Source organism: Grammomys surdaster, unplaced genomic scaffold (assembly GCF_004785775.1).
Source record: "Grammomys surdaster isolate TR1022 unplaced genomic scaffold, NIH_TR_1.0 133, whole genome shotgun sequence".
Classification (NCBI taxonomy): Eukaryota; Metazoa; Chordata; class Mammalia; order Rodentia; family Muridae; genus Grammomys; species Grammomys surdaster.
In genome coordinates this window covers 90,417-117,135 of record NW_021604591.1, presented here as the reverse complement: position 1 = coordinate 117,135, position 26,719 = coordinate 90,417, and the positions used below count along the sequence as shown (strand labels likewise).

The following is a 26,719-nucleotide window of genomic DNA, read 5'->3' as shown; positions in this document are numbered from 1 at the left end:
CTGGCGACTTTACTGGATGTGTTTAAATACCCGAAGCCTCACTTCTGCACCACCCCACTATCACCTCCAGGCCCCGGAGACGCCGTCCGAAGCTGCGCTCGCTCCTGGAGCATCTTGGGAATTGTAGTCCAGATGCCAGGTTACACTGAACTACTCTTCCCAGGGTGCTCAGCGGCAGGACTACGGCAACGTTCTCTTCCAAGTGTCTCTGTTCCGAGTGCCCCTTTTCTAGTCCCCTTCTTGCCGTCGATTTCTTTCGCTCTGTACCTACAGCTAGTGCACCGAAGACGGCCCTGAGCAGGGGCTGCGCAGCTCTGAGAAGCACTTCCGGTGCAGGTCACTTCCGGGTGGGTGGTCGGAGCCGACGGGCGCGCGCGCGGGGGAGGGGCGGCCTCAGCGCGGCGCTCGGGGATCAGCTGGCGGGCGGGCGCCGAAGCCGCCCCGGCTCTGCGGCAGCGCCGCCTCCTTCGCGTCGCAGGCCGGCGGCTGTGGCCATGTCGCGGGGCTGGTAGCTGGGCTAGCCGCCGAGCGGCCGCTAGTGGGTGTCCGGGGCCCGGGGTGGGGGTCCGGGCAGGGGGCCGGTGCGTTTCCAGGGCTTTCCTGAAGAAAATGCACGCAGTGTTTCCTCTGGATGACGGCCTTTGCTTCCCCTAGGACCTGGCAGTTAGGCTCTGGAGTGTGTTACTGATTCATCCTCTCTCTGCCTCTGTCATCGCAGGTTTAAACTTAAACGATCGCTCCCCGAGGAGGAGGGGACCCGCCGCGCGATTGACAGTATATTCCTGCAGGCGCCGTCCCTCGGCCCCCACCCCACGGCCGGATTCCCGTGGCTCTGCTCAGGGCTGAAACCGGAGAAGAAATCCTTAGATCTCTTTTCTTTACAACAAATACGAACCTAGAAACCATCGGCGTTTTGCCTTGGCGTTTCATATTGGAAAGATGAAGAAGTTTTTCGACTCCAGGCGGGAGCAGGGGAGCTCTGGCCTGGGTTCAGGCTCCAGCGGAGGAGGGGGCAGCAGCTCAGGCCTGGGCAGTGGCTACATCGGAAGGGTCTTCGGCATCGGGAGGCAGCAGGTCACCGTGGACGAGGTGTTGGCGGAAGGTATGTTAGGAAGCCAGTGCGCGGTGAATTAAATTCGTGTGCTGATGTGGCAAGACTCTGGTTTCTAGTTGTATGAATGGGTTTTGACCAACTGACCCTCCCTCCCCCCTCTGCACTTTCCTTGCGAGTCATTGTCCTTGAGAGAATTAAAACTCAGACTGGAAATTGACAGGGCTTGGGGAGCAATATTGCCCAAATAGTTTGCCTTAGTGGCCTTTTATTGGGGTGGGGGCGTGTGGAGAATCTTCTCTGAATGAATTATTCGGGTCCTATTTGAAAATGTATGTGTGAAGTATAAATGACATCAAATGCAGGGTGGTGGTCTTAGCATTTCCTTGAAACTTTAAATTCTGATGCGGAGGCTGAAGGGTGGGAATGGGGAGAAATCTTAAAGGGGAGAGGGGCTTCTCGAACCCAACTTTCCCATTTCTATAAGCAGGTATCCAAAGAGGATTTTTGTGGGGATAGGAATGTATTTTTTTGGTGTTTTGATTAGGTTTGTTTCTTTACCCAACTGTAATGAAGTCCCCAGGATGTAGATAAGATAAAATCATAAGAATCGAATTAGATTGTTTTGAACTCAGTCGCCTAGGCCTCTTTTCCCCTTTTAGTTTCTATTAAGAATGACTTAAGATTGGCTCTGGTTTAGTTTTCTCTCAGTTGGAGAGGATGTTGTGTGGTTTCTCTTGGTGTGTGCTTATTTGTCTATCTGTATTCATGCAGGTACATATTTTTATGCCCCAGGCTTTAGGGAAATCTTTTGAGTGTTCCTTTGGTAACCTTAACCTGGACCTTCATAATTATGCCAGACTGATACTTTTCACAGCTCATTGCCTGCTTAGTGTGCTTTTATTTTTAATAAAAGCAGCAATTTCCTTGGCATGAAGCAATTTGAACTAATTGGCTAGGACGAGCCTGCTGTAGGTTGCGTTACAGACTGCCAGGGGTTGGGTATTGGGGAGGCCTCGGTGAAGGCAACATGGTGGGAGGTATAGTTTATTAGCTAGGGAAGGAAGAGTGAGAGCCAAGAGGCCCCTTTGAAAAGGAGACTTCTGCAAGCTGAGGTTGAAGAAAGGATCTCTACCTGGGCCTAGGAAATGCCTGTCATGGTGAGTGTTGTTGGGTGGTGGACGGGTGGGTGAGAAGAGGCAGGAGCTGTGTTTGACTTAGTTTGTGTAAGTACTGGATTCGACAAGGCCAGGTATCTGAGGGTACATGGAAGCCTGTACTTAAAAAGCACAATTTTGAAGAGATATCTGATAATTTCTTTGTGAAATTACTGTTTTTTTCCCCCATTCTCAGTATTGTTCCAACTGGACTTAATCTAGGCCTGAGTCACAATCCTTTCTGAACCTTTCCTTTGACTCTGTTGCAGGGTGGGAGATGCTTCTATGTCTGCTGCCAGATCTGTACCTTGGAATTGAGCTGACTCTTATCCTGTAGCCAAAGTCCTTGACTGCAGTGGGTGGAGAGAGAGAGAGAGAGAAAGAGAGAGGGGGGGGGGAGAGGTGGGGAGGAATGGAGGGGGAGGGAAGGAGGATCAGGAGGATGGCCTTAGAGCCCAGGAACATTTTTTTCAACTAGGATGTTGTGTCGTCACGTGTTGCCCTAAGCTTTGCTTATTCTCTGAATCTTGGAAGAGTGGTGGGAAAGAGAAAACATAAAATCAGCCTTTGTTTTCTAGGCTTCCGTGGGATTCATCCTGAGAGCTGCACATTGTGCGTTCTGATATTTTAAAAAGTAGAACTTAGGGCTTAAAACTGTTCATTCATTCATTTATTCATTTAGCCAGCAGTCACACAGTGCTTATGGTGTGGCAAGTTCTGTGCTAGGCTCTGGGGACATGAAGTTTAACTAGATGTTAGAATTTCAGAGCAGTTTGAAGAGGTAGAAAATGGACAGTGAGTGATAGGCTCATTAGTGTCACCATGAGAGTAAACTAGGGTTCAGTAGCTTCAAATCTTGTCCTTAGGATCCCTCAGTGTTAGGGATCCAAGACGTGTTTTATGGAATGAGCCAGTGTGGTGTCAGTATGGGCTCAGGCTGTATGAAGTGTCGCATTTAAAATTTGGTCTGGCAAATTTTCTGGCTATGATTGAGCTTCACTTGTGGCCTTTGAAGTGTGTGGATATGGAGGAGTCAGTATTTATGTGGCACTACTGAGTTGAAAGACACTACTAGGTTTTGAAAGGGGTAAGAGATATAAACTCTAAAGTATGATGCCTGCCTTTTTAATTAGCCAGTGAACTTCACTGAGGTGCTGTGGACCATGCTTGTCTTGTGCATAGTAGTCAGGTGGCTCTACCCCGAGCTACATCCTAGTCCTGATGGCTACCTTTAGAAAACTGCCAGTCAATCTAGGAAGAAAAGAAATACATTTGTACATGTAGTAGTGTGCTTATGGCCACAGATCCTGTAGTTTTTTGTTTTTAAACATTTTACATCGTGTGTGTGTGTGTGTGTGTGTGTGTGTGTGTGTTTTCTCTGAGCCAGCTCACCATTTCCTGGATCTGTTTTAAGAAGTATTTATTGTTATTATTACTACTGTTACTATATTGTGCATGCGTGTTGTGCACACGTTTGTATGTACATGTGCCACACTGTGTGTGGAGGTTAGAGGGCAGCATTGTGATGTTAGCTCTCTCCTTCTACCTTTACATGGGGATAGAATCAGATTGTCAGACTTTTGTGACAAGTGTCTTTTCTTGGGGAACCATTTTGCTGGCTCTCTGAATCTTTTGTTTATTTCTTTTTCCTTTTCTTTCTTTTTCTCTTTCTTTTCTTTAACAGTTAACACAACTTAGGTCAAGATATTCCGCAGGAGAGCTTGTTAGAAATGAAGATCTCGGCCGGGCAGTGGTGGTGCACGCCTTTAATCCAAGCACTTGGGAGACAGAGGCAGGTAGATTTCTGAGTTCGAGGCCAGCCTGGTCTATAGAGTGAGTTCCAGGACAGCCAGGGCTACACAGAGAAACCTTGTCTACAAACAAACAAACAAACAAACAAACAGAAATGAAGATCTCTCTGACACATTACTCTATAGGTTGTAGGTATGGAAGTTTAGCAAGTTCTGGGGAAAATCTGATGTAAGCTAAAGTCCAAGTTCCACTGCCCTGTGGGATGGTGTTGAGGACTTAGTATAACAGTGTATATGAGGAATTTATCACTTTCAACGTGATTAATTCAATAAATGGTAGCTGATATTTACCCAGTGTATGTAGAGTTAAAGGTGAGTGGGGAGCAGGTGAAGGCTGGTTTGACTGGGACAGTCTAAAGTAGTCTCCTCGTTCCTCTTTGGGATGAGTCCGATGCTCTTTGAGGTATTGTTTGGGGAGCAGTACCTCTTCCCTAGTTTCTCTTTTCTGAGTCCTCAGATTCTGACCTGTCCACCAGTTCCAGCCAGAGTTGCTGTGGTAGAGTTATATACCAAGTGCCCCAGGCAGTGACCAGGCCATAGGGTGGTGACAGTGGGAGTTTTCAAACGCAGACCTGATTATCACCACATCCTATTCACAATTTCCTTTTCTCCAGTGGGTATTGGTTTGTGCTTCATAGTAGGAGACTGCCAGAACTCCAGGAATCAGGTGCTGGAGAAGAGGGGACTGCTGGGCTGCCATCTCCAGCGACAGTGGCAGTGGCAGCCTTGCTAGACTGGCTCTCTACTAGTCCTGGAGGAGTGGTTGTCTGGAGGAAGATCAGCCTCAGTCATGAATTAGAGGGATATGAGCATCTCTAGGCTGAGTGCTTTCTTATTGAAGATACCTGTAGGAGATGATAAACCGTGTCTAAGTTAATAGGCATGTGCTATCAAGGGAAGATTTGGCTTAAGCTTCTAGAATGAGCTCATTGGGGAAATTAGAGCATTGCTTAGACACAGTAATTTTGTCATACTCCTTGGCTTTTTAAAGCCTTATATCTAAACTTTTTGTTTTGTTTTTGTTTTTGTTTTTTCGAGACAGGGTTTCTCTGTGTATCCCTGGCTGTCTTTGAACTCAGTCTGTAGACCAGGCGGGCCTCGAACTCAGAAATCTGCCTGCCTCTGCCTCCCAAGTACTGGGATTAAAGGCGTGCGCCACCACTGCCCGGCCATATCTAAACTTTAAACAGTAAGTAAATATTGGATACTTGCTGTGCCCAAGGTGGCATTCCGGAGCTGTATCAGTTCTGCAGAAGGTGGACTAGCAGGCTCCACAGAACTTACTCACCTGCACAAAAAGAATCCAGTTCTGGGGCTGATGAGAACCAAGACTGTCAGAAGCTTCCCTCATCCCCCATCTGCAGAGCAAGGTAGAAATGCTTCAAAATGTGTGCAACCTCTCCTCACCGGCTCACATATCACACAGTTGAAATGTCTTGGTAGTACATCTGTGCATTCATCTGGGGAACCATTTATTTGTGCTTTTCCATTAGGTTCCAGAAAAAATCTGGATGCGTCATGAGACCAATAAGTTACAAGTAACCCTGGAATAAGTGTCCCGTGGTTCAAAGGTGATAGGGAGAAAGGGGCGGTTTGAATAGGTGGCAGTTACTCAGTAAGTGTTCCAGTCCTGTTACCAGAGGCGTCCCAGGCAGAGGGGGATGGCATGTGCAAAAATATGGAATGGTGAAATGGAAGATGAGGTCAGGAATACTGACTGGTTGATGTCACTGTTTTGGTACAAGTTTCCTTCCAGCCTCAAGGAAAGGAAGCCCAGGGTGTGTTTATTTGGAGGTGGGATAAAGTGAGATTCTTGTATATCTGCTCCCTAGGATATATTTGGATATGTTTGCTGCTCACTTCCTTCAGTGGCTCTATGCTTTTTGAAGAACTATCAGGAGGCTACAAGTATGTACTTGCCCCCTTACTGTGCCCAAGCCATGTGCTAAGGCACAGTAAAATGTGTAAAAGGAGTGTCTCAGAGTGTCCTAAGAGTCAAGAAGTCAAGCAGAAGCATGCAGGAGGGGGGTTGTGGGCTCAAGGTTACCAATGTCAAGAGAAGAATGCACAGGGCAGGGAGCATGTTTGACTAGAGCAGATGGGAAAGGGAAGAAATAGTTTCTGGGGATCCTTGAGCACCAGGCAGAGAGACTAGTTAGACACTCCTGAGTCCCTTTCTTGACACAGATACCACTTTGATCCCTCATTTCAGATGACTTTGCCTGCTGGGAAATCTTGGTTTTTACAGGCAATGCAGATTTTCAGGGGGTGGCTTGTGAATGGTGTCTTCCTGGTTTTGGGCAAGATGATGCTTATAGCTTTGCTAAATATAGCCAAATCCAGAATTCAGAAATGAAGTCCAGGATATGCAGTTGCTATGGTCAGAACCTCTCCTTTGGTCTTTCTGACAAAGTCAAGCTCATTTAAATGAGAGATGAAGCAGGAACACATGGGTTTCAAGTGGGAGAATACATGGGGAGGCATCTATTGTACCTCAGTGGCTAAGATGGTGGGTGGCTTTATAAACATTAAAACAACTGAAAATGTATTTTTATTTGTAGTATTTGAAAGTAGACACTTGGGACCAGGACCAATGTCCACCTCTGTGTGCTACTCTAGGACAGGTGCCTTCTGAGCCTGCTTAAGTCTTAGCCAGTGAAGTAGCAAGCCCTGGGTACAGTCTACTTTTCTGAGCCGATTTGTTTGTGGACCTATTATGGTGTGACCTGGAGATGCTTACCCCGTGAGTGTTGCTGAGCAGATGCTGTGCACAGGTGTCTGCCTTCAGGAACTCAGTCATCATCTTGAGACATGGGAGAAATTGCTGTACATATTGAAATGGTGCCTGTAAAAGGGTGAGGGCAGTTATCTTGTGAGGGGTGAGTAGCCAAGGAAAGAAAGCTAAACAGTGACATTTAAGGTATGCCTTGAAAAACGAGAGGTTATTACCAGATAGATAAGATCAGGAAAACATTCTAGGCAGAGGGGATAACATGACCAAAGACAAGATGTACGTTTTGAGACTGAGGCTGTAATCTAATTGTAGCCTATGGATGTGCTGTCTGATAAAGTACCCTCAACTGGAGATAGCTGTTTAAATTATCCAAAATTAAACAAAATCACAACACTTCAGACACACTAGCTAAGTGCTAGTTGCTGAAAAGCCATCTGTGATTAGTGCTTGCAGTTGTAGACAGGACCAATAGTTTCTTATCACAGAAAGTGCTATTTGTTGGTGTAGGTTTAGGTCAGTGGTCTCTAAAGCTGTGGAGAATAGGAGTTACATTAAAGTATACCTTCCCTCATCTGTGTGACTTGGAAGTCATGCTCATGTCCTGCTGTCACTTGACACTGTCTGAAAGTATGGTGTATACTTAAGGTGAGCTTCATCGTCAGCACAGGCTGTGCAGTCCATTTCTAAACAATGGCAAGGTTTTGGTGAGCTGTTTTGTAAGCCATGGCGGGGTGAGAGGACAGCAGAGGGATGTGGTGGGGCTCCAGTACTATTGCTCATCATGCCTGTGCTGCCTTATTCCAAGGGTTCCAGAAAATCTTGTTACACCTCTTTGTTTTATGAGGGCTAATTCATTCAAAACAATATAATTTGTAAATCCACTTACCCATGCCCACATGAAGCACATTTCTCCCAGTGGGTGAGGGCTGCCACCGCTACCCTTATAGTGTGAGACTCAGGAGTGAATGAGAGTACCGGCTTTAGGCATTAGTGATTTCATATTAAAAGATAAAAATCTTAGTTTTCTGTTTGTTTCATTTTTTGTTTTAGACAGTCTTTTGTAGTCAAGGCTGACCGTGAACTTGTTAAGTAGCTCAGGATGACCTAGAACTCCTGACCATCCTGTTCAGTTTCTCAGTAGTGCTGGAGTAATAGGGAGTTGTACCACCATGTCCAGGGCTTTTTGTTTGTTTTTCTTCCCTTTTGGATTGTTGTAAAATCATATCTAGCAGGCAGGGTGTTGTCATGTGTGTTTTAATGCAGTGCTGGGGGACAGAGGCAAGCAGATCTCTCTGAGTTTTGGCAGCGATAACTACATAATGAGACTCTGTCTCAAAAAACAAAACAAAATAATAATAAAAAAGTGTTCCTAGCAAATTCTGCCTTCATAACTGTCTGAGTGCGCAGTTGGTTGGTGTTCCCTGCCTTCATAGATTAAAGCCACCACATGTTTTCCTCCTTATGCTTTTTTCTCGTGAGGCGGAAGTTGTGCACCTAACTTACCTCCCTTTCTCTCCTTTCTGTCTCTTACTTTGACAAATACTTGTATGTACTTCTGGTGGAACCGTAGACTGTTTGCCTTTTGTAACTTGCTTATTCACTTAGCATGCCTTCAAGGTTCATCCATGTTGTAGTTTAGTCTTTATTTTTTTTGAGGCTCCATGATACTCTGTTGTGCATATATTTCACATTTTACTTGCTTATTCATTTGTTGATGGCCTAGTAAATTGATCCCACCTTTATGTAGTGAAGTTATGAACATGGTTGTGGAAACTTTTCTTTGAGGTACTGCATTGAATTATTTGGGGATATACATAGAGTTGCTGGGTCAAAAATTTTTTTTAAGTTAGCGTGTGTGTATGTGTGTGTGTGTGTAAGTTAGCGTATGTGTGTATGTGTGTATATGTATATGTTGTACACCCGTCTGAGTGCATGTTCAGAAGTCAGAGGCCAACTTGTAGGGGTTGTTTTTCTTTTTTTACCACATGGCATCGAAGAACAGAACTCAGGTTGTCAGGCTTGGCAGCAAGCATCTTTGCATTCATCCTTTTGGGCCTCCCATGATTCTTGTATCAGGTCTGTGAGAGATTATCATGTTGTGTTCTGTAGATACCCTGAAGCCTTACATGCTATCTATAGTGCCCAAGGAGCTTAGTTATTCCTTTGATAGTTTTATCTTAAAGATTTTATTTTATTTATGTGTATGTGTGATTATGTGAATGTATGCCATGTGTATGTGGTATGTATGTATGTGAATGTGTGCCATGCATATGTGGTGTATGTTTATGTGAATGTGTGCCATGTGTATGTGATGTGTTTATGTGAATGTGTGCCATGTGTATGTGGTGTATGTTTATGTGAATGTGTGCCATGTGTATGTGGTATGTTTATGTGAATGTGTGCCATGTGTATGTGGTGTGTTTATGTGAATGTGTGCCATGTGTTTGTGGTGTGTTTATGTAAATGTGTGCCATGTGCATGTGATGTTTATGTGAATGTGTGCCATGTGTATGTGATGTGTTTATGTGAATGTGTGCCATGTGTATGTGGTGTGTATATATGTGAATGTGTGCCATGTGTATGTGGTGTGCTTATGTGAATGTGTGCCATGTGTATGTGGTGTGTATGTATGTGAATGTGTGCCATGTGTATGTGATGTGTTTATGTGAATGTGTGCCATGTGTATGTGGTGTGTATGTATGTGAATGTGTGCCATGTGTATGTGGTGTGTATGTATGTGAATGTATGCCATGTGTATGTGATGTGTTTATGTGAATGTGTGCCATGTGTATGTGATGTGTTTATGTGACTGCATGCCATGTGTACGTGGTACTGGTAGAGCTATAGTTACAGGCAATTGTGAGCCATCTCATGTGAGTACTGGGAACTGAACTCCGGTCCTCTGCAAAAGTAAGCATTCTTAATTGCTAAGCCATCTCTTCAGCCCCAGTTTTTGTTTTTACCGTTTTAGTCAAAGTCTCATGTAGGCCAGTCTGGCCTGGAATGTAGCTGAGAATAACCTTAAGTCCTGATTCTACTTCATCAATTCCCCTGTGCTTGGCTTACAAGCATTTGTCATCCCACCTGGCTAATTATTATTATTTTTGTTTCATTTATTTACTGATTTTGGATTTTGAGACAGGGTCTCACATGGCTCTTTGGAACTATATAGACACTATATAGACACTGTATAGACCAGGTTGGTCTCAAACTTACCGGTGGATTCAAAGTGATCCGCTCCCGTTTCTACCTCCCAGAGCTGGATTAAAGGCATGCACCAATATGTCCAGTATTATTGTTATTTTAGAGACAGGGTAACCCAAGGTGACTTTGAACTCTCCCTTGTCATCTGAAAGCTGAAAAAGTACAGGCCTGTGCCACTAGGCCTGGCTTTTTTTTCTGTTTGCAATGGTAACTGCCTTAATAGGTGTTAAATATGTTGTCTCATTGTAGTTTTGATTTTTTTGTAATTCCCAAATAATTAGTGATGTCGAACATTTTCATGTGCTTATTATCTATCTGTGTATCTTTTTGAAGAAATGTTTATTAAAGTCTTTGGTCATTTTTTGAATCAGTTGTTTACTTATTTGCTTAAGAAATCTCTGCATTCTAGATATTAATCTTTTCAAGCAGAAGATTTGCAAATATTTTCTATAGTTTTTGGGTTGCCTTTTTCTTGATAATCTTATTTTCTGTGATGAGGATAAATATAAATAAAAATGTACTTTCCTATCTGTAGCTCAGTGGGTTGTCTCAGACATACTATTTGAAGAGCTCTGGTCCAGAGTGGTGTTCCTCAGTTGTTTTTGTTCCTCAGGAGATGGAAAATACTTATCTCTACCTTGCAGAGAGCAGACGAGAGCACATCAAGCATGCTGAACTAGAGATGTTTCCTAAGCAGGGCTCCTCAAAGGATGAATTCCAGGAAAAGATCTATGCTCACAGCTTTTCTAACGTTTCAGTCCTCACTGATCTCTCCTCTCTAACTCCTTCAGAATTTAGAGACTATGCTTCACACCCCAGCACTGCAGTGGATCCTGTTTAGTGACCTCTTGTTTCTTGGGCATTAATCATGTTGTTTCTATTAGAAAGCCAGAAGCCAAATCTTCATGGCTTCTCTGTTAGGCATGCCAACTCAGAAGCTCAGATGTAGTTGAGATGCGCAGTAAGCCTGAAGGCTCTCACAGTTATAGAGTATTGCACTCTCTCACTTGTTCTTACAACATAGCTAGCAGATAAGGACGACAGTTATTACTGTGCAGGTGAGAAGACAGTAGCTGGAATGGTTAAATGACTCTCCCAAAGCCACACTGACAAAAGAATTTGACCCAGCTGTCATTGCAGGATCCTTCCAGATAATTCTCCCCTGTATTAATACTTTTTTTCTGTTCACCCCACCCTCCTTCCCCAGCACTGAGGACCTAACCCATGCTTCCTAGTGAAGCACTCTACCACTGAGCTAAATCCTCAGCCTCTTCTGTTTTTTAAAAACAGTGTCTCCCAGGCCAGTCTGGAACTCAGAGATCTGCCTGCCTCTGCTTCTTGAATGCTTAGATTAAAGGTGTGGCCACTGTACCTGGGCCTAGTATCTTTTTTTTCCATAATGATAATACTCACTTTTCCTGTCAGTAACAGGAATGGAGTAAACAGTTCTGTACACCTGCTGTAGACACGTCCTGCACTAGTGAACAGAGAGATGCCCTTGGCGCCTTCCATAACACTCTTCATCTTTATTATATGCCTTTCTCAAGTAAACCGCTTTGTGAGCTTTTTTTTTTTTTTTTAAACTTTATTTAATTGTATATGAGTACACTGTCACTCTTCAGATACACCAGAAGAGTCTGGTCATTGGATCCACTTACAGATGGTTGTGAGCCACCATGTGGTTGCTGGGAATTGAACTTAGGACCTCTGGGAGAGCAGTCAGGGCTCTTAACCACTGAGCTATCTCTCTAGCCCTCCTTAAGCCAGGGATACTTGTACAGTATTTTAGGGATACTCATTGTCTAAGACTCTTTGGGTTGCTGTAACAAAATTCCATAAGCTGGGTAGCTTGTAAGCAAGACAGTTTTATTTCTCAGTGCTGGAGGCTAGAGATGTACAAGCAGAGTGGCATGGTGGATTCTGGTTAGAGTTCTCTTCTGGGAACTGCTTGCTTTGCCATGTTTCCTCATAGGGAGGAATGGACAGGACAACTTTCTGGCACCCCTTTATAAGGGCCCTCATCTCTTTTCTGAGGGCTTTCCTCTTGAGATTCATCTCCTGAAGACCTCACTTTTTTGTACCACCATCCTGGTGACTGGAACCCAACATACAGACTTTGGAGGAATACTTTCAAACTGCAGCATTGAGATGGAAAGATTTGGAGAGAAAGTTTAAGTTCTAAATCTGTATTAGTGAGGATTAGGATACTGTTACCACTGACTTCATCAAGGACCTTCTAAGACTGGTCTTCTTACTATCACGGGGTTACTGGGGTTACTGGCTTGTTCCTATAAGAGCTTAGTCTAGCCTGGCGGTGGTGGCGCATGCCTTTAATCCCAGCACTTGGGAGGCAGAGGCAGGCAGATTTCTGAGTTCGAGAGTTCGAGGCTAGCCTGGTCTACAGAGTGAGTTCCAGGACAGCCAGGGCTACACAGAGAAACCCTGTCTCGAAAAACCAAACCAAACCAAACCAAACCAAACCAAACCAAACCAAACCAAACCAAACCAAACCAAACCAAACCAAACCAAAAAAAAAAAAGTAAAAGAGCTTAGTCTATGCAGAGAACTAAGGGTTTTAAAAAGAATGGGAAAAGTTGCTGGTTTATTGATTCTAAGAAAGTAAAGTCTTTAAATCCACTTACCTGAAGTCACATGCATTGGGTACTTCTGAGCCACACCAACTTTCTGTTAACCACCTTGGTCACCACACCGTGTTGTGCTGCCATGGTAGTAGTGAGATCTGGGGGCTCAGTGATTCTTTGTTGAGGGTTTATTTTGTGGTTTTCTAGTGGAGAGTGAACTGGGGCTTATGAGTTGTAGGCAAACACTCTACCATATCCTGCTAAATGACAGAAATACACATACCTGTCCTATTGTGACAAATAGGAGTTCTTTTGAATTAGGTCTCCACCCTGCCAAAGGGCAAATCTCAGCTAAAAAAAAGTTGAAATACTAAAAACTTGAGAGTTTTGGGCCAGCATGGTGGTTCAACAAATAAAGATGTTCTCTGCCAACCCCAACTACCTGAGCTCAACCCCTAGACCCATGTGGTGGAGGGAAAGACTCAACTCATAATACAAGTTGTCTCTGACCTCCACATGCAGCGAGCTGCTTAACCTGCCCACACACATACAGAAAAACTAATGTAATTTAAAAAATTGTTTTTAATACCTTGGGGTTTCGTGTGAGGTCAGATATGGTTGAGTCAGCTTGAGCTGCCATTTTCCTCATAGGTTGAATTAACCTTGGCAGACAGACAGTGGACGGCAGTGCCACCTGGAGTGTTACGTATGACTTCTGAGAAGTTGAGAGGTTATCGCTGATGGCATCCCTAGGTTGTTGAGAGGGCAGGGCATGACATTGACGCCAGATTATCAGCTGGGATTACAGGCGTCTAAAATGTCGATGAGAGCAGTCCACAGCTGTGCCAGTTGCCTGATGGCAGTGTACAAGGTCATTCAGAGCTGTTGCCCTGGGACTGATTGTGGTTTTGGTACTCCTGTGAAAAGGAGGTTTAGGTGGTGACGGGTACCTATGCGGACAGGGAAGAGATAGGACTTTGGGGTCTTATGGACTGTGTGGGGGAAGGTGGTTGGTCTCTGGCTCTTGCTGACTCAGCCTTTTCTCTGTTTGGCTCATCTGGCCAGGGCTGGAAGTGTTGCTTCTATCACAAGTTTTTAAACTTGTTTAGTTTTCCCCAGGGGTAACCTAACCCTATTCCTCAGGCCTTTGTCCCCTTCTCTTTAACATTCTGGAAACTTTGATGTGGGGTGGAGTGGTGACAGGTTGGTGGGGGCTGTACTGGAAGAGATGATTCTATTAGGCCATTTGACTGTGGAAAAATCTTGGCTTGGCCAGAGAGTGTATATCATACAGCAGTGATTGGGAAAGCCTGATTTCCAGTGCTCTGTCCTCTTCTGCCCTGCTGAAGTAGAGGGGTTGCCTCTGTGTTTCCCTTTGCACCTTGGCTAGCACAATGGGGACTGACTGAGGTCATAAACATGGACAGTAGAGGTAGGCTGCTCTTTGCTTGAATCCTAGGTCATCCCTGTGGTGCTGGCTGACTCCTAAGACCTGCTTTTCTCTTAAAATTCAAAACCTGGTTGGTTTTTATAAGATTAGCTGAAAGAATGTATCTAGAGCACTTAGCGTAGGCCTGGCATGTTCTTGGTTAGCAATCTCTGAATAAGTAATTCTTAATATTTGGTTGTATAAAGTCTGTTTTCCTGAGGGAATATTTGTTTTGCTGTGTATTAACATACCTGGCATGTGTCTGATACACATCCATAAGCCCTTGTGTGAGGAAAGGGACACTTGATGCTCTGACTGCCTCTCTTCCCAGAGCCATCGTGTCAGGAAGGTTGACAGCACGGCAGCCCGCTTGATCTTGTGTTTCCCTTTAGCATGAGCTTAGCTCTTTGAGATCGAACCTAGAGCTCCATGCATGTAGGCAAATGCTGCCACTGACCTATTGCCCAACTCCTTTAAAACTCTTTTAAAAAAGATTTATTTATCTATTCTGTGTGTGTATGAGTGTTTTATCTACCTGTATATAAGTGTGCTTTGTGCAGCCTAATGCCCACAGAGGCCAGAGGAAGGCACTGGATCCCTTGGAATTGGAGTTATATACTCTGCCATGGTCTGCTGGAAACTGAACCCCTTCTGCAAACATAGGGACTGCTCTTAACTGCTGGGCCGCTTTTCCAACCTCATTTTTTTTTGAATCAGCATCTCTTGTACTTTAGGCTAACTTCTAACCCCATGTGTAGCTGAGGATGACTCTAGTTCTGCCTCTACATTACAGGTATGTACCATCATGTCCAGTTTATATAGTTCTGGGGATTAAACCCAGGACGTTGTGTATTCTAGGAAGTACTCTACCAACTGAAATAGATTCCTCACCCAACTTTGTTTCGTTTTCTTTTTTCTTTTTTTTGGTTTTTCGAGACAGGGTTTCTCTGTGTAGCCCTGGCTGTCCTGGAACTCACTCTGTAGACCAGGCTGGCCTTGAACTCAGAAATCCGCCTGCCTCTGCCTCCCAAGTGCTGGGATTAAAGGCATGCGCCACCACCACCTGGCTGTTTCATTTTCTTTTAGACATGTTTATTATGTAGCTGCAGGTGATTTGAATCTGATCTTCCTGCTTCCATGTTCCAAGTGCCTGGATTACAAGTATGGGTCACATGCTACCTGAGTGTGCATGTGCATGTGTGCAGATGTGTTGGCATATGCACATGTGTGGAGTTACTAGTTCAACTTTGGGTGTCATCCTTCCAACACCACCTGTTTTGTTTTTTTGTTTAGAGTTGGAGTCTGGAATTGGTCTGGAGCTTACCAAGTAGGCTAAGCTGGCTGACCAGCAAGCCCTGGGGTCTGCTTGTCTCCATTCCACTGGAATTATGAACCCTTTTCACCATGCTCTGCTTTTTAAAATGTGGGTTCTAGGGATCAAACTCAGGTCCTTTTGCTTGCTAACTAATATATCTACAGCCCTTCAGGCTTCTTTTTGAAATGTCTTACTAAGTTGCCTAGAGTGGTTTTGAGCTCACTGGATAGCCCAGGTAGGTCTAGATCTTGGGCTCCACCTCCTTCAACTTGCTTAGTAGCTGAAATGACCACCCTGCACCAGGATTGAGCTCTTGCCAATGTTTGTTCCCTGGTGTCCCTTGTATTGGGATACATTTCTCTTCCCCATTCAACCAATGAAATCATGATGAGTGTCTGTCATTCTGACTGGCAGTGGTGACTGTGTAGGCCCCATAATCTTTGAGGGTTTTTGTTTTGTGCTTTATCTATTTAATTTGTATCCACTTTAAAGTATTAGATAATCACTTTTTTTTTTTTTGGTTTTTCGAGACAGGGTTTCTCTGTGTTGCCCTGGCTGTCCTGGAACTCACTCTGTAGACCAGGCTGGCCTCGAACTCAGAAATCCGCCTGTCTCTGCCTCCCAAGTGCTGAGATAATCACTTCTTTAGTATCAGTGTATGGGCTGTAAGTTAATTTGTATTCAAATCAAGACTTTCCTGATTTAACAATGTAACAGTTGGTACTAGAGAAACAAATTAGCTGAATGAAAATTAGGATAGATCTAACTTGGAGGCAGCCAGGCAGGACTAGATTTGAGATATAGCCTCTCCTGTAACCCTGTTCCAATAACACAACAGATCTATGCTGGGGAGCTTTACAGTGATTAGAACTTGGAGACTGTAGTTTTAGTAAAGTTGAGGAATAACAAATGCAAAGCAAAATGGAACATCTTCCAGAAAGTCATAGAAATCCTTCATGGATGGGTTCAGTTGTGGCCCCCTGGTACTGTTCATCTCAAGAGCAGAGATGTAAGTATCTTAACTGTACAAAGGAACTCTAAAACTCTACGGCTACACTACAAAGTTGAAGACTAGGCCAGGTATCAAAACTCAAACATTACTGAAAGCACATTTAAGAAAAGGATATGTTTTTATTCATTTCCTGTTGAGTATTGACCTGCAGTAAATTATAGCTGTGGTGCTCAGTCTACATTTGTGGTAGTGGTCATGGGGGCAAGAAGTAGCAGTTAGATCTGCTCTAGGTGTAACAGGGAAGGGAGGGAGACCTCGAAGAGAGTGGGGAGTAGTTGTGGAGATGGAAGGGACTAACACTGAAGAGCAGCTGAGTGTTAGCATGAAGTTAGAGAGGTAGCACCTGAACTCAGTGAATGCAGCCCCTAGAGCATGGCACACATTTGTTGAAGTAATTATTTAAAAACTGGCCATTGGCTCAGGCCGACTATCTAAGCTGTGGAGGCTCTGCCTTGCTCAGCTGCCATGTTTCTTGGTCGGAGGCCACATGTGCACTGCAGCTAGAAATGGCCAGCCAGAAACACCAGCCCTGCCACCCACAAGACGTCAGCGTGGGAGATGGCTTTGCCAATCTTCCATGCTGTCTCTGTAAGGCTGGGCATTGCCCAGACCATCTCGCCATCCACGCGGGCCCGGTAGAAAAAAATGAGACTCTAATGCTTAAAGATTAATCAAAGGCTTTATATGTTTGGTAAAGCTCAATAACAATATGCCCATACAAAGAGAGTTGTTTCCCAGTTAGCTAAGCTAAATAAAAGTAGTTACCCACACTGCTCTCCATACCTGCGTGGCTCACCATCCTCCTACATCTCTGCCCTCTCTCGCTCCTCCTCTTCCTTTTTCCTCTTCCTCTCCTAACTCCTCCCACCTTAACTCCTCCTACACATATTGTTCTTTGTTCCTGTGGGCTAGGAGAGGGAAATGGAAAGAGTATCAACAGCAAACCTGGGCTAGTGGCTTGCCTGGTGAGCTTCATCTCTATCGGGCTGTCTGACCTGTTGTGACAATTCACTTGTAAAACTTTTTTTTTTTCCTTTTTTGGTGCTGGAGATTTTTCTCAAAAGGTGGATGAAGTCTTTCTGCTTTGAAGCTTTGAAAGCATAGCTCAGAGCAAGTATAAATGCATTATTTAAGTGGCTATATCCTTACTTAGAAATTACAGGGTGATTTCTAACATGATGGGATGCTTTCAGAGTCTACATTCAAGTCTTAGGGTTGGTTCCTAGGATATGAACAGACAACTGTATGAGGCCAGGAACTGGGTGGTTGGCTCGTTCTAGCAGTCTAGGGCATAGTCTCCTCCTCTCTGAGTTTGTGGATGATCCTGAAGGCTTCTTCTGTCTCATTTGTTTTGAAGTTCTAGGATTTCTGTTGAGGCGACTTGGGAGGGAGAGGGTCAGGTGGGGCTGATTGGATTGAAGGGACAGACCTGTGTAGCTAGGATTAAGACAACATTCCTGAATTGAATTTTTAGCTGTGGCCTGCCTTGTGTTTGGGCTATGGATTCTGGGAATTATTCTTAGTGGAGGTGAAAGATTCTTTTGTACTTATTTTCTTACTTTTTTCTGGATCTTTCCCAGAAACTTAGAAAGATTAGTGTTAATCATTAGGTGATGAGAGGGGAGAGGACAAGGAGCTGGAGCGTGGGTTTCTGGCTTATGTGGCCAGGCAGATGACGGTGTTGATAAAGTGACAATGGGCAGAGAGATGGCTAAGCACAAAGTCCTCTTGCAGAGGACAGGGTTCAGTTCCTAGCACTCACCTGCATAGACCCTGCCTCCCCATATATAGAATTCACTTGTAATTCCCATGGGAAGAAGGCAAATGCTAAGTTACAATGGAATTTATTGTTATTGGTAAAAAATAATAATTTTTTTTTTTTTTTTTTTTTTTGGTTTTTCAAGACAGGGTTTCTCTGTGTAGCCCTTGCTGTCCTGGAACTCACTCTGTAGACCAGGCTGGCCTCGAACTCAGAAATCCGCCTGCCTCTGCCTCCCAAGTGCTGGGATCAAAGGCATGCGCCACCACTGCCCAGCTAAAAATAGTTTTAAAAAGTAAAAATAGTGTCCAAAAGAAAGGCAGTGACATATCTTGGGATGCCTTGTTTTGTTTTACTTTGCTTTGAGACACTTCCTCTAGCCTGAACTGTAACTCACTTGTAACTAGCTCAAGCTACCCTTGAACTTCTGTCAATCCACCTGCCTCAGTTTCCTAAATTCTAGGATTACAAATATGAACCACTATGCTTGGTTAGTTTGGGACCTTTTAGCAGGAAGGCCAACAAAGCTCCAGTGCAGATGTAGTTCAGGATACTGCCAGAGCAGTGGCCTGTGTTAGAGAAGGACTTGGATGCGGTGGTCAAACAACCACAGGATAGGATGGATGGAAGGTGGGGTGGAACCTTACAGGGAAGCTACCTGCAGAGTGAGTGAAGACTGAGGGCAGGCTCTTTAGGATCCGCAGTAGGACAGATGGACGAAGAAGAGTAAAACTGCATTCAACCCCAACTCCTCTCTGCAGACCCCTATTCTAGCTCTGTTGTCTGTCCATCCATCTGTCTTGAGCTTTTCTAGTCCAGGCTAGCTTCAAACTAGTCCTTTTGACTTAGCTAAGTGCTAGGATTGTAGGTCAGTCTACAGCACCATATCCAGATTAACCAGCTTAATCTGCTTATTAGTCATACTGATTTATCCTTGGCTCTCTTTTTGTTTGTTTGAAACAAGGTGTCAATTGTGTAGTACTAGCTAGCCTGGAACCCTCTCTGTAGACCAGGCTGGCCTCAAACTCATAGAGCTCCAACTGCCTCTGTGTCCTGAATGCTAAGATTAAAGGTTTGCTCCATCAGGTCTAGCTCATTTTTTTTTTTTTATCATAGTGTATAGTTTCCTATTTAGTCACAGGCCTGTCTAGGCCCTTTTCCTGGGACACTCTTCCTCTTCTTCCCCTGGCTAGTTCCTGTCATTTCAGTCTCACCTCAGAATGACTTTCCTGGACCACACACCAGCTACTAAGATTTATTTTGTCTCTTTATCAGCTAATGTTTTTGCTTTTTATTTATCTCCTGCTAGAATTATAGCTGCCTAAAGCTGGAATCTAGCTTGTTTATTGCTGTGTCTCTGATGCCTGCTATAGTGCCTGGTCTATCTGCAAGCTCAATGACAAACAGCAGTGGATGGTAACCCCTGAGAGGGAAGCAGCAGAATGAGCAGAGAGAGTAGAGTCAAGACAGAGTGAGGTGATAAAAGTTAATGCCAAGTACAAGTGACAGAGGAAGGCTGGAGGAGATCTGCAACAGGACGGCTTCTGTTCGTAGGGTTTGGACATGGAACGTTCCTCAAAGCTGTTGAAATGGATCTGTGGGGTGAGTGGAGGGCAACAGATACCAGTCACAGTGCAGTTTATTACTGTGACTGGTTAACAATATTAATAACAGCAGATTGCTTTTGGGATATGAAGGAATTACATATATTAGTTAGAAAGGAAGGAATGAAGGGAGGAAATAGAAAAAGGAAGGAATACAGAGAGGAAAGAAAAGGAAACATTCAGCTTTATAAACAAGATGATGTGCATATATTTGAAACCTTTCTAGAGCCTAGGTTGTAATCCGTGTTGAGTTAAAATATGCAAATGTTTTGATTGAGCTGTTTTATTTTTCATCTTTAAAGATACATTTTACTTTTTAATTGTGCATATGTTTGTCCATGTGTGCGCACACACTCTTCATTAGGGTCAAGTTTTCCTGCTCCTTTGGTGTTTATTGGCTTCTGGCATTTTAGTATTTGGGCAGGCTTTTTGTGAAGTTTGTCGTGTATTCCTGTCTTTAGAGGATGTGCCACAGAGGCAGCTTGTTGGAGGTGGAAAGTGCCTTTCACCTGAGCCTGTCTGCAACAGCCATGCCCAGTGCTGCAGGAGGGCTGCACCGACTCCACATTCATGCTTCTGAGAGGGCGGAGTTAATGTCTGCTGTACAGCTCTTCTTCTGAAGTGCAGGGCTTCTAGAACACCACTGCTCTGTCTTGGAGTTTTGCTTAATGTAAGACACTTTGCCCCTAAGTAGGGAGTTCGTGGTGTTTTCTGGTTTTGTCCCTTTGAGACTGTTAACTGTGTGCCTTTCTGAACTAGCAGTACTCCTTACTGCTTTTGGTCTGCTATGGACTCAGACACTGGATGACCAAGCTTGTTAGAGTTGTGTGCTACAAAAGAGACAGACTGGGTGATGGTTTGAGGGTCTGGCTTGTGATGACAACATGTGCAGAGGAAAGTGCATGGGTGTAGAATCTCTCAGTGTCAGTGCTTGCAGCCTTACCCTGATGGTTCTATTTTCCTTTGCCTTTCTGCCCTTCCTTCTTCTCTTGCTACCTGTCCTTACATCATGCATTTGATGTAAGGCAGTGTTCTAGGCACTGTTACAGTGTTAGTTATTTCTCCCCTCCCTCTCTCTTGAGCAATGGGGCTTGAACCAAGGCTTGTCCACTTAAATGCATAGTTTCCTATGGAGCAATTTCCCCAGCTACTACTGAAATGATGGAAGGAGACCAATGATGGAAGGGGATGTCTCAGCGGGCCATGCCGAGGCATCTCTTCCCCGTGAGCATATAATAGAGTATAGCATAGAATAGAGTTTATTCAGGGCATGGGGAGGGGACCCAGGAGGGTAGTAGAGGTGGGGGGGGCACAGAGAGGTAGAGGAGTAGGGGCTGGCCATGACCACATGGAGAGAAGGGGAAGGGGGAAAGGTTGAGGGGACAGAGAGAAGCTGGAAGCAAGAGAGCAGGAGAGCAAGAGAGCAAGAGAGAGAGGAGGGGGCAAGCAGCCCCTTTTATAGTGGGCAGGCCTACCTGGCTATTGCCAGGAAACTGTGGTGAGGAGCATACCTGGCTGTTGCCAGATAACTGTGGAGGTGGAGTTTAGATAGAATACTAACAACTACTCTACTCAGACTGTTTAGTAACAGCCATCACCCAGTGTTCTGTGCTTGGTGTGCTTGTTTCATCAGGGGAGTTTCAACTGGTATTTGGTGTTTGGGGTTGGAAGCCTTGAAACAACAAAGTGAATGGGTTTAAATGTGGTCTTTGGTTGAGCTGAGCCCAGTGTTACACACCTGCAGTACAAGTACTTGGTTGGCCAAGGATCATGAGTTTAAGGCTAATTCAAACCTCATAGAGGCTTTGTCTCAAAAAAACAAACAGAATCTTTCATTGATATGGAAGAAATTTCATTGATACGGGAGGTGGTGGTGCATGTCTTTAATCCCAGCACTTGGGAGGCAGAGGCCAGCCTGGTCTACAGAGCAAGTTCCAGGACAGCCAAGGCCACACTGAGAAACCCTGTCTCATAAAAATGTTTTTCTTTTGGTGTTTTAATTATTATTAATTAATCCTTAATAATAATGGAGTAAGTAAGAGTAGAGATATAGCTAGGCAAAGAGAAGAACTGTTAGTCACTTTCCTTTGGATTACTAGTCAGTATACCCCCAGGTTGGCAGCATTGTCTGAGCCTATTGTTTACTGTATTGCAACTTACTTAACTGATCTCCTATTCTTAGACATTTAGGTTACTTTATAGTTACTATAAAACACTATAGAACTTTCTTTAATTTTATTATTATTATTTTTTAAGATAGAGTCTTGGCTGTGTAACCACAAGCAGGTCTTAAACTTACTGTTTTGTCCTAGTTTCCAGGGCACTGAAATTAATTATATAGGCATGTGCCTCCACCCCTGGCAGGATTTTTTTTCCAATTTTATTATTTATTTATTGCTTGTACATGTGTGCTTGTGTGTGCATACTATAGCCCATGTGGAATTCAAAAAACAACTTAAGAGACTTGCTTCTCTGCTACCTTTCTGTGGGTCACTGAGATTGAACTCTGGTCTTGGCAGCAAGATGCTTGGCAGTGTCTTAATGACTGGGCCAGAGAATTTATTTGTTTGTTTGTTTGTTTGTTTGTTTGTTCATTTAAAGGCTTTGGACATTTGTTTTTTTACTTCCTTAGAGTAACTTTTGAATGTTAAGTTGCTGGCTCCAAAGATGGGCATGTTTTAGTTTTCAATACAAACTACAAGCCTTTCTCCAGGAAGTTAACCTGTAAAGATATCTGTCTTGCCTGTCATGTTTAGAAGATTGGATGGGTCTCCTTCCTTTATACCTCCATGCTTTTTTTCTTTTCATTTGTTTCTTGTGTTGAAATTTCTGTGTTCCTTTGTTCACATTCTTGTTAGGATGCTCATTTCTTACTGATTGATAGAAATTGTTTCCATGTTTAAGGCTTTAATCCTTGTTAGGTGGTGGTAGTGGTGGTGGTGGTGGTACATGTCTTGCCTGTGTAACCACTCAAAGGCAGAGGCAGGTGGAGCTCTGTGAGTTCAAGGCCAGCTGGGTAGTTCCTGGACAGCCAGGGCTACACACAGAAACCATTTCAAAAAAAACCCAAAAAAAACAAAAAACCCAAAATGAAACAAGAAGGGACTAATATTTGGTAGTATGCGTGGCAGGTTGTTTTTTGTTATTTACATTTGCTAGTGGTGTGTTTTTGTACAATCAAACTTTTTTTTTTTTTTTTTCGTAAATGATCTTTTTGAGGGTAACAGTTGGAAAGGCCTCAGGAAAGGCAGGGCCTACTTTCCAGAGAGCTGTGGGTTTGGAGGCTATCTGAGAACACTAGAAGCTGTTCTGAGTTTTTCTGATGGAGTTGTGTGGTTGAGCAGCAGTATCCTTAGAAGGGTTGGAAGCCTGAGGAGCAGTCTGCCGGAAGAGCATTTAGAAAGCTGTCGCTGTGGGCTGGGGCAGAGTGATAACAGGAACAGAGAGGTGTGTCTGTGAGCGTTCTGCGTCATCCTCAGGGCTTGAGTGGATTTAGAGACTGAAGGATAGTGTAGAAGGGGAGCCGTGCCAGTCTCTAGTTAATGTAGGTGACACGCCGAGGTGTCATGTAGGAAAGGGAAAAGAGCGAGGCTTTGAAGTCATGACCAGTTTGTAGTCTGGGGTTGTCTGGTCACTTCTTCCCTGTTACGCACCACTCTAAGCCTCGTATGCTACATCCATAGGGGTTTTGCTTTCCATGGTGTTTCTGATTTTTGTTGTTGTATTTAGAACACGGTCTTAATACATTGTCCACAACAGTTTTGAACTCACAGTTCTCCTGAGTGCTGGGATTGAAGCAAGCACAGCCAGCTTCAACTCTACTTTATTGTGTCTCAACTTGACTGAGTTGTACTTTTGCTGTGATTTTTTTTTTGATGCTTGTTAAAATTGTCTTTTTTTCACCAGGCGATGGTGGCGCACGCCTTTAATCCCAGCACTTGGGAGGCAGAGGCAAGTGGATTTCTGAGTTCGAGGTCAGCCTGGTCTACAGAGTGAGTTCCAGGACAGCCAGGGCTACACAGAGAAACCCTGTCTCCAAAAACAAAAAAAAAAAAAAAAAATTTCCGACCACACCACTCTACTGTAGACCTGAATTCAGAGCATTCCAGCGTGGAGCAGAATATTATGTTCTTAGCACCATGCTTCATCCTCAGCAGAACATGCAGAAATAGGAAATACTTCCTTGTTTTTTTTTTTTTTTTTTAATCCCCTAGGGAATATCCTGCAGTGAGAGGGTGAAGGGTGCATATACTCCTTTTTTTCTTTTTCTTTTTTGTGCAAGGTTTCACGATGCAGTCCTGGCTGACCTGAAACTCACTATGTAGTCTAGGCTGGCCTCAAATTCAGAAATCTACCCACTTCTGCCTCCCTAATGCTGGTTTAAAGATATGCACTACCAAGCCTGATAACGTTTTACTTTATTGAAGTGGGCTTAGGCTTTGAATAAATCAGTTTTAGTAAAGAGAATTTAGGGAAGTTAAACATCATGGATTAAGATTCAGAAGTGCAGTGAGCTAAGCGTGAACTCTAAGTTGAATAGCATTTAAAGTTTAGCAGGAAGTCAGTTGTGGTGACTCATACCAGCGCTGGAAGGCAGAGGCAGGTGGATCTCTGTGTTTGAGGTCAGTTTAGTCTATAGAACAAGTACCAGGACAGCCAGGGAGACAGAGAAATTCTGTCTTGAAAAACCAAATAAGTAAATAAGTTTAGTAGTAGATTCCCCAGAAGGACCAAGTTAGAGAAGTAGGGAGAAAAAAGCGGCTGGCAGTTGTTATAGACATGTGACCCTAGATGCTAAGTGGTTGGATGACACACAGGACAAGTCCTCAGGATTGGGCAACCATGGAGTCAGCCTTCCCAAACCTGTTTCAGGATGATGCAAACACACCTGTGACTAGGGTGGGCAGCGAGCAGGAACACCCTGTCTAGACTGTTTCTTCTAGAAGTTTAGATAGGGAAGAGAAGGAGCTCTCACAGTAGCTTAGATTGGGACACACTTGAACATATTGGTGTGTCAGTGGGAGGGTACCAGGAGAGAGGGAAAAGCAGTTGGTATATGCAGATAAAGATGAGGGCAGTTTCTGTTGGAGTAAGTTTTCTGTGGACAAAGGAAGGGTGGTCATTTTTATTCATCACTCCCTCTGGCTGCTCTTGGATTATGTAGCCAACCTTGGCTTTACATTTCTGATCTGTTTGTTTCTGCCCCTGCCCCTCAGGTTCTGGGATAATAGGTCAGGTCTGGCTTTACCCCTCCACTCCCCTCTCTCCTCCCCTCTCCCCTCCCTTCCCCTCTCTCCTCTTCTAGTCCTCCCTCCCCTAACCTCCTCCTCTCTTCTTCCTCCTTTCCTTTGCATATGTGTTCGTGTGGGTACATATGTATGTGTGCATGTTCAGGTGCACACATAGAAGCCAGAGGTCAGCATTGCTTGTTGATCCTTGGGAGTCATTCATCCTTGGGAGTCATTCACGCCCGTGCGCGTTCTCTCTCTCTCTCTCTCTCTCTCTCTCTCCCTCCCCCCCCCCTTGGGAGTCATTCACTTGCGCACGCTCTCTCTCTCTCTCTTTTTTTTTTTTTTTGAAGCACAGGTCTGTTTTATTAAGAGTTTAAAACAGGGCTGGAGAGATGGCTCAGCGCTTAAGAGCACTGACTGCTCTTCCAGGGGTCCTGAGTCTATGGTTCCCAGCAACCACATGGCAGCTCACAACCATCTGTAATAGGATCTGAAGCCCTCTTCTAGTGTGTCTGAAGACAGCTACACTGTACTCATATAAATATAATAAATAAAATCTTTAAAAAAAAAGAGTTTAAAACAAAAAACCCCCACACTGTAGGCAAGTTGTAAACTTTCAGCTCCTGCCCAGAGGAAGAAAATGGTGGAGAAAAGATCTAAGCTGGCATGGAGGTCAGATACATGGCCGACAAGTCGCTACATGGTGGGAGAGAAGCTTCAGAGAAAGGGTAAAGTAGTCACAAACATGGGGAAAGCCCAGCATGTTGAGGAAAGCATGCCTGGAAAGTGAAGGAAAGAAGCAAAGGAGTAATTCAGAAAAGCAAGCAGAGTTACCACCCTCCCTGGCTGTGCTCTGGAAACTTCTGCCCTTCACCTTTTTTCCTTTCTTTTCATGTGTCACCATGGCTGGCCTAGAATTTGTTGTGTAGACCAGGCCAGCCTTGAATTAATAGAGATCTCCCTGCCTATGTGCCCCGAGTGCTAGGATTAAAGGCACATGCCATCATGCCCAACCGTTTACTTTGTTTTATGAAATGGGGCTTTACTAGGGCTTCAAGCTTGCTGATTGGGCTAGGCTGGCCGGCAAGGCTCAGGGATCTGCCTGTTTCTGTCTCTCTACTGCTGGGATTACAAGTATACCACTGTGCTGCCTGACTTAAAAATAGGCCCTGACCTTCTTGCGAGCTCTAGCTCCCCAGTCCCCTTCTTTTCCTTTTTGAAACATACTGACCTCAAAAAAACAAAACAAAACAAACAGAAAGAAAGATAAAAATCCTTCTGTCTCAAATGCTGTTTTGCCGAGATAGTAGGCATTGCTTAGTCAAAGTTCTAGCTCTGTGAAGAAACACCATGAACATGATAACTCTTACAAAGGAAAGCATTTACTCGAAGCTGGTTTACAGTTCAGAGGTCCAGTCCGTTGTCAGCATGATGGCCTGCAGACAGATACGGTGCCGAAGAAGGAGCGGAAGAAGGAGCGGAGAGCTCTACATCTGGATCTCAGGCAGCAGAAAGAGACATTGGGCCTATCTTGAGCGTTTGAAACCCCAAAGCCCACACCCAGTGACATACTTCCTTAACCAAGGCCACACCTTCTAGTAGTGCTATTCCTTGGTGACCAAGCATTCAAATCTGTGAGTCTATGGGGACCATTCGTATTCAAACCCCCACAGGCATGTGCTCCCAAGTCTAACTTTCTGATAACCTTTTTTTTTTTCTCTTTCTTTCTTTCTCTTTCCCAGGCGGGGGGGGGCGGGCCCCCCGCGCCGGAGGGGGGGGGGGGGGGGGGGGGGGGGGGGGGGCCCCCCAAGAGGCGGCGGCCGGCCGCCG

The 26,719-nt window shown here is 44.5% G+C and overlaps 1 protein-coding gene across 1 annotated transcript in view; it reads left to right on the top strand.

The window, feature by feature from the left end:
• Nucleotides 1–496: 496 nt before the first annotated feature.
• The window catches only part of Aak1 (AP2 associated kinase 1), a gene marked incomplete at its 3' end in the record, with an annotated part of 115,541 nt that continues 89,318 nt past the window's right edge, over nt 497–26,719 (top strand). Inside the window, exons 1-2 of the mRNA XM_028762501.1 lie at nt 497–538; nt 719–1,102. Of these exons, the coding sequence (XP_028618334.1) occupies nt 940–1,102 (163 nt within the window). The remainder of the gene's footprint in view (nt 539–718; nt 1,103–26,719) is intronic.